At 29.9% G+C, this 16387-nt stretch overlaps 1 protein-coding gene across 2 annotated transcripts in view; it reads left to right on the top strand.

Annotated features, from left to right (window-relative positions):
- The window catches only part of LOC130612725 (E3 ubiquitin-protein ligase UBR4-like), a 67686-nt gene that overhangs the window by 36875 nt on the left and 14424 nt on the right, over nt 1-16387 (top strand). For both annotated transcript variants that reach the window (XM_057434073.1, XM_057434074.1), the window contains 18 exons: nt 144-260; nt 523-624; nt 788-859; nt 1772-1843; nt 2005-2052; nt 2201-2286; nt 12459-12543; nt 12706-12784; nt 12894-13034; nt 13330-13471; nt 13586-13736; nt 14057-14142; nt 14906-14993; nt 15212-15340; nt 15701-15765; nt 15853-15913; nt 16010-16081; nt 16165-16271. In XM_057434073.1, coding sequence (XP_057290056.1) covers nt 144-260; nt 523-624; nt 788-859; nt 1772-1843; nt 2005-2052; nt 2201-2286; nt 12459-12543; nt 12706-12784; nt 12894-13034; nt 13330-13471; nt 13586-13736; nt 14057-14142; nt 14906-14993; nt 15212-15340; nt 15701-15765; nt 15853-15913; nt 16010-16081; nt 16165-16271 — 1703 coding nt within the window. The remainder of the gene's footprint in view (nt 1-143; nt 261-522; nt 625-787; nt 860-1771; nt 1844-2004; nt 2053-2200; nt 2287-12458; nt 12544-12705; nt 12785-12893; nt 13035-13329; nt 13472-13585; nt 13737-14056; nt 14143-14905; nt 14994-15211; nt 15341-15700; nt 15766-15852; nt 15914-16009; nt 16082-16164; nt 16272-16387) is intronic.

Raw genomic sequence — 16387 nt, 5'->3', positions numbered from 1 at the left:
TTTCTAAAAAAAAAAACGTGAAATTTATAACAATATATTTTTAAGATTATGGTTTGAAAAAATTTAGAAGAGTTATATCACTTATTCTAGCAATGTAATTAATTTCAGTAATTATATTTGCGAGAAAATTTTGTATAACGTAGGTAAAATCATTTGATGCTCATGTTGCTCAGTTGTTGTGTGAGTTTGGTTTGATTGATCATTGTTTACATCTTTTAAAAAGTCTGCATCTGTATTGGCAAAATGTAAAAACATTGGAGGTAAATGTTTTCTGTATTTATGTTTTATTTTTTGTGAGAGAGGAGGGAGGAGGGGGGGGGGGGGAATCTTGTCTCTAATTTTGTGCTACAGGTTTCGGAAGTTATCTTGGTATTGGTAATGTAAAGTTGGTCAAACCTTTTCAGTGACATTTTTTTCAACTGCGACAATTGAGTTATAGAGTTATAGATTGTAAAAAACTTTAAGAAAAAGTCTACTGACAACGATGTTGAAATTTCTCAATAAACATTGTAAAATTTTTAGAATGAGCCAACCAGCACTCCCGAGTCACTACATTTGTTAAAAATAAAACCATCATTTCCAACGCCAGATATGATGCCATTTTTTATGGAGCAGTATGTTAAGGTGAGATTAGTTTCAGAGATTACAGCTGCTGCATGTTTTTTTTCTGCAAAATTTCACATTGTCTTGCCAGTTGTTACAAAAATCTCTTTAATTGTTATTAATACCAAAATTCACTTCAAAGCCACATTCAATATCACTATAATATATATTTTCCATCTTTTAGAGTCATGCATTAGATCTGTTTGAAGCATTTCCACAATTAGTGACCGAAATGATTCTTAGAGTCCCTTATCAGGTAATTTATTTTATTTTATTTTCTCACCTGTAATGAAGTGTGGAAAGAGTGGCATTATGTATTGCTTTTTTGCAAATTATATTCAGTCTAGTTATTTTCTTTTTCTTTCATGTCATCTTTTTGCTTAAAATTATTATTTGACATATCATTTTTATTAGGAACTTATAGTTAGATTAAAGTTAGTTGATCTAGTTATGAACAGTTATTAAAAGAGTAATATTGTTTAGGGAAAGATCTTTGTGTAGGCGCGGGTTTCTTTAATCCATAGCGTAGCACTAAAAACATTATATTATTATGCAGACAGTTGCGGGAAAAGTACTTGGAAAAGTAAAAGAATCTTTGCACATTTGATGAAGCTTTTGTGAGGGTTCCACAGGAGGTAGTATTGTGAGCCATGAGAAAATTAGGTCTAGACAAGGTGGCTAGTTAAGATTATGCTGTTTATTTGTACAAATAAAGTTAGGCAGGGATAATGATTTTTTTGGTGTGATGGTTTGTGTTCATCTGTGTTGATACTCTCATAAACTTTGTTAATAGAACAGGATGTCAATCAGGAAAATCTAGCTTTTGTTGCATAGTCTATTTGGGAATTATTTAAAAGTTTATGAAGTTTGTAAAAAGGACAAGGGATAAGGGAACAAGCGTGAATGCTTTGTTCTGGTGGTGTTAAAAGGTGCCAAATAGAAAAGATGTATATAAGTATTTTATATGTTGACAGATGTAAGTGAGGTGCCATGTATCCTTTTATGTTAATATTTATTTTTACAGTATTACAGATTGTGAGAGCGAGTAGCTTTTATGTATAATGCTGGAAACATATCCATCTTTAGTTATCTTTAATTGGTGAAACATCATCAGATTATGTTTTACATGTAAAGATTAAATTATAAACTTAATTGTCATTTTCTGTAGATCCATAAATTGATGGATTCATCTGCAGAGGAAAAGTATTTCAGTAAAGACTGGACATATATTTTATGTGAGGTACAATTTGTTAAGTGTTTTAGGTATAAATACAACATCCATTGAAATCGACGAACTGTATAATCATTATATGTTGAAAGAAGATTTTTGTTTACCAATTTATCAAAATTTACTTTTTTGTAAATATGAAAATGAATGCAGTATTTTTTCCCTCTCTTTAGTACATGCTTACTCCACATACTCCATTTGTACGAAGACAAGTTCGAAAGGTTAGTAATAAAGATAGATAAAACTCAAATAAAATTAACTTTATTTGTCTAATCCTTAAACCAGCTGGGATTAGAAGTTACTATGTATTGGTTTTTCTTCCTGCAGTAAAAGTTTCTTAGTTTCTAAATATTCAAATGTTTTGATTAGCTATTGCTTGCCTTGTGTGGTTCAAAAGAGAAATATCGTTATGTTAAAGACCTACACAACCTTCGTTCACATCTGTCAAATCTAAGGTATGCTTTTAATATGACTAATCTATTTGCTGTTTCTATGTCCTGCCTATGTTATTGATATACATGCGTTTATGCAATCTCCCAGCCATTCAATTTATTTCATGTATACAAAAATTTGCCTACAACAGCAAACTTCTGTTTCACATCAGCAATTCATATTTTGTTTTGCAATTGCATGCTTGAAGTTACACCATGTTGACACCAAAATTTTTGTCAACATTTGCTTTGACAATTGCTGACTTGAGTTACAAAGTCTCTCTGCATTCCCTTTTCATGATAAAAAATTCTAAAAGCAGAACAGAACAGAAAAAGCAATAACAGGTCTAGGATGTTCTAGCCTTTTTGATATTTTTAATTTTTTCAGAGCTTATCAAATATTATATGAGGCATATAAGATTAAGCATTATATACCACAATACTTTGTTTAACAAATAGAACCATCCATTAATTTTTCTCCTAATGAGGAGGCTTGCATTCGTTTTAAAATAAACTGTTTGTGTGTAAGAATAAGTTGAAGTAGAGGCATATGTTAGGGGTGCATTTAGCACGGGCTGTTGTTTAATTAATGCTTGGACTAACCGAGTCATGCCAGGGACTATAAAAGTGTGAATCTTACCTTTCTGCTTAGCGCTCAGCACAAGAATAGTATTGATATCTTAAGCGGTTGTGTAGTTAAGTGATTGCTGTGCTTGCACGACTTTCATAGCTCAAATGGGAGCTTTAAATGCATAAGGACCCTTTTGCAGGATCCTCGTGGAAAGCAGTACCAATAGGAACTGAAGACACTATCCTGGGTAAATAATTTCAATAATAATATTATTAATAAGTAAACGCAGTACAAAATATTATGATAATATTTTCATGCCAAATAAAAAAAACCTTCGAAATGCAAAACACAACATTAAGATATATCTTGTGTTTGAAAGAAGCTTTCCATTGTCCTTGCTCTGAACTCTTTTAAAGTATTTTGCTCTGGGTGCATGAATATAATCCACAATCGATAACCATACATAATAAATAAAGTACTGAAATTTGAAATGTGGATAAATGTTGTGATGAAAAATATATACTTCTCCTCTCGATTAAATGTTAATGGAAGAGGTGCCAATAAAAACATTGTTAATGCAAACATTGAGTATGTTATGAACTTTGACTCGTTATAATTGTCTGGAAGATTTCTTGCGCGTATTCCTTGAACAGCACATATGATGGAAAACAAGGTTATATAACAAATTTGTACAAATAATGGTACTTTGATTTTACAGGACACAAACTTTGTTATTTTCAAAACATCTGCGTGCTCTTTTATTGTGTTTAAGTTTGTTAAGTAATACGCAGTAGCCAGTGTTGATTGAACAGAGACCAATAAGATAACAGTCAATGCTTCAGTTGATTTTGTTATGAACATCTCTCTTTGTGTTATTCTCAATTTTTGGTTAAATACAAAAAGCAACTGCATGGTTTTTATCAGTGTCATGGAACAAATGATTGTGAACAGAAATCCAGTAAGAAAAGGGTAGATCATGCATTTGGTGTTTGTTGCTTCCCCAATTAAGAGAATTGGTGTATTAAACAAAGCACAATGACAAACAAATTGAACAATGGAATTCTTCATGCATGATGAGCGAACCAGCGGTGTATCTCTGTAATAAATGTATGTTGCAATGATAAATATACATGCAAAATTACCAAGTGCTGTAATGACAAGAGTTATTTTTGCAAACATGTTTGTTAATGTGAAATATTGATTAGTGAATGGAATACAGTGTGTTTTGTTTGAAACTGTATTGTATGGACACATGGATCATTTTGTGCTGTTTTTATTGAATGTTCCTTCAGCACATGGGATACAATATGAACAGCATGGTTTGTCTAAATATTGTAACTTATAATAACCTGCCATGCATTGTGAGATACATTCAGACTTTGGTGGAGAAGACTTCCATCCAATCCATGTAAAGTTGATGTCATATACTTCAAAGATGTTTATTAGGTTTAATATTCGAAAGGTTCTTGCAAATATCTTATGAGAGATTTGTTTATTTACTTGGTTGTATTGAGCACTCGTAAGATATACAGCATGTGATAAAGTAAAAAATGATTTGAAGCTTTTTTTTACTGAGTAGTATTTCTGTACTAACTTCTTAAATGTCTTTGTATTTACACTCATGTTGTAGCTAGTAAATTGTTCTATTAGGTGTTTAAAATAATAAGTGTATGCTTTTACAGACTTAATAACATCGCATGCCATTTTTAGAGAAGCATGAGAAAATATAGGTTTGACTTGGTGAAAAGTTACATTTTTATTTGTTACGTTATTGCACAAAAAGAAATCGCGCAATGAATTTCCTTTACCGTCAGACTTCAGACTCAAAACATAGTTATGTATTGACTGCTCGAAATAATAACAAATTCCCTTTTCGAATATGACACCTATTAAACCATGACTTAGCCTTGGAGTGAGGTGAGTAATAATGGGATGTTTTGTCCACAATGGACTTCCAATTATTGTTTTGTTCAGATTTAAACTATCAGCCATACTTAAAAACTGTGTTGCATCTTGCACTGATACCCAGAGTATTACAACTTCTAAAAATATATTACTTTTCATTGATACAATTAGTTTTTTTAGTGGTTTTCTATCCTTTGGCATGTATGTGCCAATTGCTATGCATATGTTTTGTGCTTTCATATTTTCAGTAATTAAACTGTAAGTGTACTTGCTATATTCATTTTCTGAGGCTATGACACTGATATATTTCCACTTGTAATGTAATGCTAACTTTATCAATATATTTGCCTGGTCTTCTGGTATAGGATTTGTCCAATAAAAGTCAGGATAAATCTTATTATCAAGGGTAGGGGTACTTGGATGAATGCTTATGATAGGCGTTTTGTATGCGACTAATAAATTTGCCAACATTGTTGTTAATTTCCATGGTAGTGCGGAGATAATTCCTAAAATAACACTTAGTAGCTGACTTGTTTGACATGGACACTTCTGTGTTACAAGGTTTATTGCAAGATCTGCTACAATCCTTTCATCACCTTTCACATTGTATATCTTATAACCTGTTGAAATATTAACATTTTGACCCACTTCAATCTGTCGATGGTTGAATTCATCATTATAGTACTGCACAGAATACTTCATGGTTTCCACCATACGCAGTGTGTCACCATCTTTGCATGATTTAAAACTAAATAAACCAATAATTATGTAATCGCCATCCATAGAATCTATTGGTTGCATTTGCTTACTACAATCTGATGCTGTGGTCAGTACCAAGACTAGTAGTAGGTTTATTTTCATTATTTTAAAGAGGCGTGTAGCTTACAATGATTTTATCTGTTTTTAACAAAATTTACCAACTGTTGGAAACTTTTTTACTAAACCTTGCACACTTAATCAACATATTGCTTCGCTTTAATTGATAATAGTAAGAAAAAAATAATTCCACCATGGAGATCTTTTACCTAATAAAGTTTCTTTTTAACTATACAATCCTTTTATTTATTTTTTGTTTAATAAGTTTAATTTATGCTTTATGTGTTATTTTATGGTATAAATTTGCACCTTAGTGTATTTAATTTATATTCAGTTCTTTAAAAAAATAGATATCAAAGCAAACTAATGTATAATGTTTTCTTTGTTTTTTTTTTGTTTTTTTCATTTTTATTTTCTTTTATTTGCTAAAAAAATTCACCTGGCCTAAATTTATTTACATTTTCTTGTAGCTTTAAAAATTACATTTTCGACACCTTTTCTTTATTTTTGTTTTAATATTTGTAAACAATCTGATACATATGAATGAACACACATATAAAGAAATGCATATCTACAACTTACGTTTCTATTGAGAATTGATAATACCTATACTTCGAAAAATGGGTAACATAAAATACATAAAAACTTACAGTACCAATTTTTGTAAGAGTTTTATTTTTGTAAAATTATGAACTTTTTTTCAAAATTGAGCAGTTTGTACTTAACGAATACTGACCAGTTTTGATTTTATACTGCAAAATACAAAGCCAGAGGTCAAAAGTACAGACTGAACTTGCGAGGTCTGTGCCCTTGACCGAGGGTATTGTATTTTACAGTGCAACATCAAAACCGGCCAGTATCTGTTTTATAACCTGACTGTATCTGGTCTGCAAATAAATATTCCTTTCTGAACAAAACAAACATAGCTTTATTTAAGTTTCTATTTCCAAGGCAACAAGGAAGAAAAAACGCATGTTCGATTTTCCTACTTTTCGAATTCAAGATCGTTCGATTTTAAAAATTTGTAAGTACACAAAACAAATTCGAATCATTGTTTATGTGAATTGAAACGAAAAGATGGTTTTAAGTGAACCACTTTTATATTTTTTGTGTGCTATGAAAATGTTTTTTCTTTGTTTACGTTTTTATGTTACCATTTTTATAATGGCTTCCAAAACCGGTTAGTATGGCTTCATACAAAGACCTGTTAAAATAAGCCGTAAACCAATTAAATCATCAGATTTTTTCATACTAACGGGATTTTTGTATCAGTCAGGTAATAATGGGTATTATCAGTTTTTTCATCAGGTTTAAAATATTTTGTATGCCCGGCTGAAAAAACAAAGTTGAGTATTTGTTGACACATTCAACAGGATGAATAATAAGCTTTTCCAGTAATTCTTGTCTGTATCTTACACCATGGATACTTAATCATAAATTATAGATACTCTTTTAAATGTCCATTAAACTCCTTTCAACATTCTTCAGATCTGACCCCCATCTATGTATAGTGTTAAAATAACTTTAATTACAGTACTAATGAAGTTTTTCATCACCTGCAATAAATTTCTATTTCACTTATCACAGTTCAACACCAGCAGAAATAGTCCAATTCGGTAGTTAACAGATAATAGGCAGGCTAAAGGAATGCAAGCAGTTTAATCATGACGTCTATTTATTTACCTTACTTATGCTCAAGTTGCTTCAATCTAAAATTCATACAGAACTTGCATCAGTTTTACTGCTTCTAATTGACACAAGACACCGAGTTTGTCAAAATGCTCCTGCAATTCATTCTTTGTCAGAATGTTTGATGCAATCTAAAATTGCAGATCAACTGTACACTTCAATTTATGCTACTTGCCCTTACAGCACAAAATACTCTATAGGGATGGTTTAAAACATACATACTAAAGGGATAACTCATAGATTGTATATATAGAAGTATGCATTCCGCAGTGTATTTTTTCTTTGTTAGCTATCCTTCCTGTGTTTTAGAATTCAGGTATTTTTAAAGACACTGATCGGATAAATATTTATAGTTTGAAAAGTATAACGACATAAGTATATTTTTTTGCACAATGATTCTTTGAGGTCCATCTACATGGAAACATTTTAGACACAATGAGCATGTTATATTTTTAGATTCCACTTTAAGTACTTAGACCATTCACATCCCTTAAAATGGCATGAAATAATAAGTAAGGTTCCTACAATTTCTAGCAATTTATTTTTATAAAGAACCTTTTTCTCTTGTTGTTATTAAAATTAAAGCAATACCCAATTGTAGCTAAAATTGTAATTAGAATGTCGTGAAAATCAATCAACCTCGGATCCCCTGAATAAGCTGTGTTAACTAACACGTAATAATAGAAGATGCACAAGCTTTCATGCTGCAACGAAAGCATATGGCCAGCTACTGACAAATATCTTCACGTATTACTTTATTTTTAAATTATGTTTTACCATCTTCTACATTTTGTCTACAGATAAATTTTGTCATCGCAGCATGCTGCTTTGTGACAGGTGAACATCTGCTCTTATTGGTTTAATCTTCTTTATTTTTATTATCGAAGTTAATGTTGATTCTTTTCCTCTCTAACTTTGACATAAAAATGATTGTTTACAAAGATATTTGTGAGTAGAGTAGTACTTGATATATACCATACATATTTACAAGTTTGTAACAAATAAATGAATCATAAATTTAATTCTAAATTTTTTAACTTTTCTTGTTTTCTTATTAAGCCGTGCAGAATCTTTTTCAAGCAAATTTGAAAAACTAGTTTGTTGCCCGTGGAAAATTGCACAGGTTCACCTATCACTTTTTATACCGCATTGTGTGTGTCTCAATACTAGCAGTACCATTTTGTGTGACAGATGTATGCAGGTATTTTTATGTAGATGAAAATTTGTAAGAACAACTTATTGTGTATATAACTTTTTGTTAGTAATTTAAAAGAAACTGAGTTAACATAAAACATTTTGTTTTTTAACTTTTGTAATAAATCAAAAGCAATATTTTTAATGTAAAATAGCTGGTTTTTGAGCAAAAATGTGCTTCATTTAATTCTAATGTTACCTAAGATTATGTACAGCAAGCTCTAAACCGAGCTATGATCAGTTTTTTTTAAAAGTGCTTAAAACACTTTGCGCAGCTTTTGCTTTAAACACTTTCAAAGTATTTTGCTCTGGATGCATGAATATAATCCACAATCGATAACCATACATAATAAATAAAGTACTGAAATTTGAAATGTGGATAAAAGTTGTGATCGAAAATATATACTTCTCCTCTTGATTAAATGTTAATGGAAGAGGTGCCAATAAAAACATTGTTAATGCAAACATTGAGTATGTTATGAACTTTGACTCATTATAATTGTCTGGAAGATTTCTTGCGCGTATTCCTTGAACAGCACATATGATGGAAAGCAAGGTTATATAACAAATTTGTAAAAATAATGGTACTTTGATTTTACAGGACACAAATTTTGTTATTGTCAAAACATCAGCATGTTCTTTTATTGTGTTTGAGTTTGTTAAGTAATACGCAGCAGCCAATGTTGATTGAACAGAGACCAGTAAAAAAACTGTCAATGCTTCAGTTGATTTTGTTATGAACATCTCTCTTTGTGTTATTCTCAATTTTTGGTTAAATACAAAAAGCAACTGCATGGTTTTTATCAATGTCATGGAACAAATGATTGTGAACAGAAATCCAGTAAGAAAAGGGTAGATCATGCATTTGGTGTTTGTTGGTTCCCCAATTAAGAGAATTGGTGTATTAAACAAAGCACAATGACAAACAAATTGAACAATGGAATTCTTCATACATGATGAGCGAACCAGCGGTGTATCTCTGTAATAAATGTATGTTGCAATGATAAATATACATGCAAAATTACCAAGTGCTGTAATGACAAGAGTTATTTTTGCAAACATATTTGTTAATGTGAAATATTGATTAGTGAACGGAATACAGTGTGTTTTGTTTGAAACTGTATTGTATGGACACATGGAGCATTTTGTGCTGTTTTTATTGAATGTTCCTTCAGCACATGGGATACAATATGAACAGCATGGTTTGTCTAAATATTGTAACTTATAATAACCTGCCATGCATTGTGAGATACATTCAGACTTTGGTGGAGTAGACTTCCATCCAATCCATGTAAAATTGATGTCATATACTTCAAAGAGGTTTATTAGATGTAATATTCGAAAAGCTCTTGCGAATATTTTATGAGAGATTTGTTTTTTTGCTTGATTGTATTGAGCAATCGTAAGAAATACATTTGTTGAAAAACCAAAAAAGTATTCAATGTAGATCTTCGGTGTGTAGTAATTTGAAACTGTCTGCTGAAAACTTTGTGTAGTGACAACGATGTTGGCATGCGTTAAATGCTGTATGAGCCATCCGAAGTAATACGTATACGATTTTACGGCGTTTGCTATATCGCACCCCATCATCAATGCTTCGTAGGAAAATTTATGTTCAAAGGTTTGAAGTGTAATGTTCGTATTATTTTGACTTATGTTTTGACAGAGAAAGAAATTGTGGAGCATTTTTCCATTTGAATTTGCGTTCAAGTTCCAAAAGTGGTCATGTATTGATCTTTCGAAATAGCGACATCTACCATCATCAAATGTGACACCTAGTAAGCCTTGACTAAGGCCTGGACTAAGTTGATTGATAAAAGGGTGTTTTGTCCAGGATGGGCTTCCTACTAATGTCTTGTTCAAATTCATCTCATCAGCCATCTTCACAAACCATTTGGCATCTTGCACTGATACCCAGAGTATTACAACTTCTAAAAATATATTACTTTTCATTGATACAATTAGATTTTTTAGTGATTTTCTATCCTTTGGCATGTATGTGCCAATTGCTATGCATATGTTTTGTGCTTTCATATTTTCAGTAATTAAACTGTAAGTGTACTTGCTATATTCATTTTCTGAGGCTATGACACTGATATATTTCCACTTGTAATGTAATGCTAACTTTATCAATATATTTGCCTGGTCTTCTGGTATAGGATTTGTCCGATAAAAGTCAGGATAAATTTTATTATCAAGGGTAGGTGTACTTGGACGGATACTTATGATTGGTGTTTTATATGCGACTAATAAATTTGCCAACATTGTTGTTAATTTCCATGGTAGTCCAGAGATAATTCCTAAAATAACACTTGGTAGCTGACTTGTTTGACATGGACACTTCTGTGTTACAAGGTTTATTGCAAGATCTGCTACAATCCTTTCATCACCTTTTACATCATATATCTTATAACCTGTTGAAATATTAACATTTTGACCCACTTCAATCTGTCGATGGTTGAATTCATTGTTGTAGTGTTGCACAGAATGTTTCATAGTTTCGACCATAAGCAAAGTATCACTGTCTTCGCACGTTTCTGAACTAAACAGACCAATTATTATATAGTTACCATCCATAGATTCTATTGGTTCAAACTGTGTGATTCCATCGCTGGTTTGTACCAATAAAAGAAGCAGCATTAAACGAATGATCGATTCGACCGCATTCGGTTGAGTGGAAACCCGCCTTATCATTTTTTTAACCAAATGTTAAATTTCTTCTGAGCTTTAGTAAGTTGGTGGCAGTATGTTGTGTTGTGATTTGTTATTGCAAGAATTAAGCCAGTCAAAGCTACTGAATCCCAATGCAAATGCAATATTTCACTTTTGATGGCTGCATGGTATTTGTATTTTTGATACAACTCTCCAAATAAACCTTTATATAAGGCGTTTCTAGGGGTAGGAAATTTCGCATTTCTTCCTGGCTGTTTTAAATGAATTCATTCCAATATTTGTGTGTTTACTATTAAATATATTATTTGTAAGCTTTGCACCTGAGTTTAAAAACAAATATTCAAATTGAATTTTGTTTTTATACACCCAGCTTGTCTTATATAAGTTCTTTCATTGCGTTTCAATTTGATCTAATTTTTCATTATAATTATTATTTCACTATAATTCTATAAATATTTCAATACTAATTAATTTTTCAATTAAAGTTGTTTAGCATGAATAAAATCTTGTTTTTCTCTGTGTTATTTATATATTGTAAAAATATGCAGAAAATATACAAAAAATATATTTTGGTAAAAGTATTACGTGTTTCATAGGAAATACGTACTCGTTGATATCTAACTTTAAGTTCTAATGTTTTCTCTTCTTATTTTAAAAACTATTCAGAACATTCAAGTCAAAACTGTTTTGTACTATAAAAACGTTTTTGTTTCCCTTGTCTTATTGTTTTGTTGTAAGTTTTCACCTGTCACCAGGTAGAATGTTTTTTGCATTGTAACACAAATAATGTCACCGCAAGGGTCTGTTAGGTGATTAATAACATATATTTATCTTATTCATAAGAGACAAACAACATGAATTTTATAGCTCTACATTCTATTAATATTATTGCTATTATTATTTTCCCAGGATAGTCTCTTCAGTTCCTTGTGGTACTGTTGTCAATAAAGGTCCTGCATTTAAAGCTTGCATTTGAGCTAGGGAGAGGATGCAAGGAAAACAATCGCTCAACTAGATAACTGCCTAAGATATTAGTCCTATTCTCCTCCTAAACTCACACTTTTATAGTTTCTGGCATGACTCAGCTGGCGTTTGAACCATAGACCTTTTACACTGAAGGCGAACGCTCTACCATAAGGCCACCAGGCTCTAATTCCCAGGCTATGATTTTTTTTATTTGTTGAATTTCAACCCTTTTGAAAGCTTGTTACTTTTCTATTACTATAAATATACTATATTAAACACACACTTAACAATTGATTATTTCCAAAGACAAAAATAATTTTTAAAAATTTTATAATAAAATATATTACATTAAATAACACTTCTGTTGGTAATTTTTTCTTAGGGAGTTACTTCAATTATCTGGAATTACTTTGGATGATCTACCCAGTAGAAATGTATTGCTGACGTACGAAGAAACAGTGTCATTGGTAAGTCACAATCAAACGTGTCTTTCTTTAAAATCAACGTACCAAGATTCTTATAGTATATTGGTTTGTGATGGTTCTTGTAATGCTAATTTTGTATTTTACTGTTTTTATGACCGTGTCCTAATTATTTACTCCGTTTTGTATCTTTTATAAAAAAATTAGACTGAGAATATTAATGGTTGTATTGATATCGCTGCATCAAGAAATGATAATTGGCAATCCTTTTGTAAGAAAGAGAAAGGTAGGTAACTGTTGTTATCACACCAATTTAATTAGATTTGTTTTTAATTATCTAATATTTATTTGTTATAATTTTTTAGGCCACCTAATATTTATTATTATTTTTTTAGCTATCCTGCCCTTCTTGGTACAAGCAAGCTATCAAGTAAACGACCATGTATCCGCGAAAATTATTGAGTTGATTATTCTGGCATTGACAAGTCATTCAACCAAGAAACATGAGAAATCTGAGAAGAAAGAAAAACAGAAAAGTAGGTTAATTCATCTGAAAATGGTAGGGGAGATAATATGTGAGTTCTAAAACTTAAAGTCATTGGGGATGAAGAAATAAAGGCATGAGAAGATCATCATATTTCATCATTCGTAAACGTTTGACGTGACCTTCGAGATAATATATAAACAAATCTAAGATTCACTAAAAGTAACAGAAAGAAAATTGTAAAAATCATCTAACATATTTTTTTAATTATCTTATATTTATTTGTTATATTTTAATTTTGATATGTTTCTCTTTTTCTTTTTGATAAAGTGCGTATAAATTTTCAGCATTTGCAGTAGAATTGATACAGCATGTATTTTCCCGATGTTTTGGTCCAATCTTGGTATCTTTTATGAAACATTTCTTATTGGAATCAAACTCAACACAGCTAAGATGGAGAGTTCACGATCTCATCCACACAATTTACTTGTAAGTGCTTCCTATACATGTATTTGATTTAAAAGATCCACCTGCTCTCCTCCTTGCTTTCTTTAGGTTGAATTACCCATTAGTTTCTGAATTTTTATCTTCTTTTTTCTTAAGAAACATCAAGCCAGAGCAACAATCTCAGCTAATCGAGCAAATGTGGAATTTATGGGAAAGTCTTCCAAGTTATGGTCATAGGGCGTCACAATTTATTGATCTGTTTGGGTTTTTCATACTGAAAACATCACATAACTCCCTCACTGACAAGGCAGGAGAAAGTTTTATTTTTTTGTATTATTTCTAATTTAATTCGTCAAAAATGTTGTTTATATTTTATTTCCTGTTTTTTATTGTCAGATCTGTAGCTAGCAGTCAAAATCCTGATTTTAAGCAACTTTCTACAGCTTTTTCACTCTAAAATATCATATTTATATATATAAATCTCATTTGATTTGCAATTTTAAGTACTAATTTTAGTTGTCAAACTAAGATCTTTTTTATACATGTATGAATGATTCAATATTGATTAGTATTCAACCTTTACTTTCTATTATATTATAATTTATAGTATCTCTTTTTATTTTGTAGATTAAGGATTTTGCGTCAGGTGTGATGTCTATGTTAAAAGAAGGAAACAATATGTTGATGAAGCATCCAAATGCTAGCTTATACAGGTTATTAATTGTACTTTTCATTTTTCTTAATGACTTACTACTTATTGTTTATTAAACAGTAAATTTTATTATTTCTGTCATTCTCATATTATTTTTTATATTATTTTTTATATTATTTTTTATATTATTTTTTATATTATATTTTATATAATATTTTTTATTTTTTTATATTATTTTTTATATTATTTGTATATTATTTTCATATTTTTTTATATTATTTTTTATATTATTTGTATATTATTTTCATATTTTTTTATATTATTTTTTATGTTTTTTTTATATTTTTTTATATTATTTTCATATTATTTTCATATTATTTTTATATTATTTTTTATGTTATTTTTATATTTTTTTATATTATTTTTTATGTTATTTTCATATTTTTTTAATATTATTTTTTATGGTATTTTTATATTTTTGTATATTATTTTCATATTATTTTTATATTTTTTTATATTATTTTTTATGTTATTTTTATATTTTTTTAATATTATTTTTTATGTTATTTTTATATTTTTTTATATTATTTTCATATTATTTTTATATTATTTTCATATTATTTTATATTATTTTCATATTATTTTCATATTATTTTTATATTATTTTTTATGTTATTTTTATATTTTTTTATATTATTTTCATATTATTTTTATATTATTTTCATATTATTTTCATATTATTTTTATATTATTTTTATATTATTTTTATATTATTTTCATATTATTTTTGTATTATTTTTATATTATTTTTATTAATCTTTTAGAAAGTTGCAAAGCTATGTGGAATTGGATGGGTATTATTTGGAAAGTGATCCTTGTGTGATATGTAACAATCCGGAAGTTGCATTTAATGTAGGCCATTTTATACAGTTCGTTATAATGAAGAAGATTACTGTTTCTTTATTAATACTTATGACCTGTTATTATTCCAGATTTTTTAAGGTGCTAAGGTCCTACTTATCTCAATGAAACAAATTCTCCAACTCGAAATGTCAACCAACCAGCTGTAAGAACACTTTACTTTACTCTGTAAATTAACTGTTCAAAAGAAATGTGGATTTCTTTTTTAGAACTACAAATTATCCTCATTGAAGTCAGATGTTAGATATACCACAAAATCACAGATCATCAAGTTGTCAGCAAATCACGCCATTTCGAAATTCAATTTAAAAATATCAGATATTAAAAGGGCTAAAATGGTAAGAATTTTCTTCGTAACGAACCTAAAAGGGTAAAAATTTGTTTGTCAATAAACCCAGTCAACAAACGTTGCTGGGAGTGCTAAATTGGTGATTGGCGTGTGCGCGAGACTATAGTTTGCCTAAAAACTTAAAATCAATAATCGCAATCAAGTCCTCTTGTATTTCGAGTCATACATTCTGTATGGCCTAATAAGAGGAGAGTATGGTGAATTTTACTATGGTTACAGCATACTGCGTGGTAGTGAATGTTTTCTAGCTGTGTTTTTTTGTGAAAAGGATCAGTTTGTTAAATATCTAAAAAAACCAGTTTGTAACTATTTTTATTGAGGTAAAAACTTTCCCTGTTCTTTCTTTTAGGTTAAAACAATCAATTTATTTTATAACAACAAACCTGTTCCATCAGTTGTTGAATTAAAGAATAAGTATGTTTATAAAAATAATATGTGTGCCTGCCTGTATGTTTTGTTTGTTTGTTTACTTCATGCTCAATAATTTATACTTTTATATAGGTCTGGCATATGGCAAAAAGCAAAGAAAATAACTTTAACTCAAGGTCAAACTGAAGTCAAGGTAAATGTGTGGTGTATTAGTACCTTTAACTGTTACCAACGTTCGAAGTATATTGGACTGTGAACTATTGAATTTTTTTGTTTTGTTTTGTTGCAGGTGGAATTGGCTTTTCCTATTACAGCATACAATCTAATGATCGAGTTTGCTGAATTTTACGACAATGCCCAAGTTTGTCTTACTTCTTTCCTTTATTGTTTGATTTTCAATTTTTGTTATTTAAATATCATTAATTAATGTTTCTTTTTTTTCAGTTTTCTTCAGAAACACTCCAATGTCCAAGGTGCAGCGCTAGTGTTCCTGCACATCCTGGTGTGTGTAGCAATTGTGGTGAAAATGTCTACCAATGTCATAAATGCAGGTTTGTTTGTTAGTCTCTTTACTGTCAACTCTTCAGCATGAAAATTTTATTTTAAAAAAAACTTCTTTATAAATGTGACAGAGCCATCGTGGCATGCCCTTAAGGAAAGGTTATGT

This window comes from Hydractinia symbiolongicarpus, chromosome 10 (genome assembly GCF_029227915.1).
Source record: "Hydractinia symbiolongicarpus strain clone_291-10 chromosome 10, HSymV2.1, whole genome shotgun sequence".
In the NCBI taxonomy this organism is placed as follows: domain Eukaryota; kingdom Metazoa; phylum Cnidaria; class Hydrozoa; order Anthoathecata; family Hydractiniidae; genus Hydractinia; species Hydractinia symbiolongicarpus.
The sequence above is the reverse complement of the archived record's forward strand: the minus strand, read 5'-3'. Positions and strand labels throughout refer to the sequence as shown.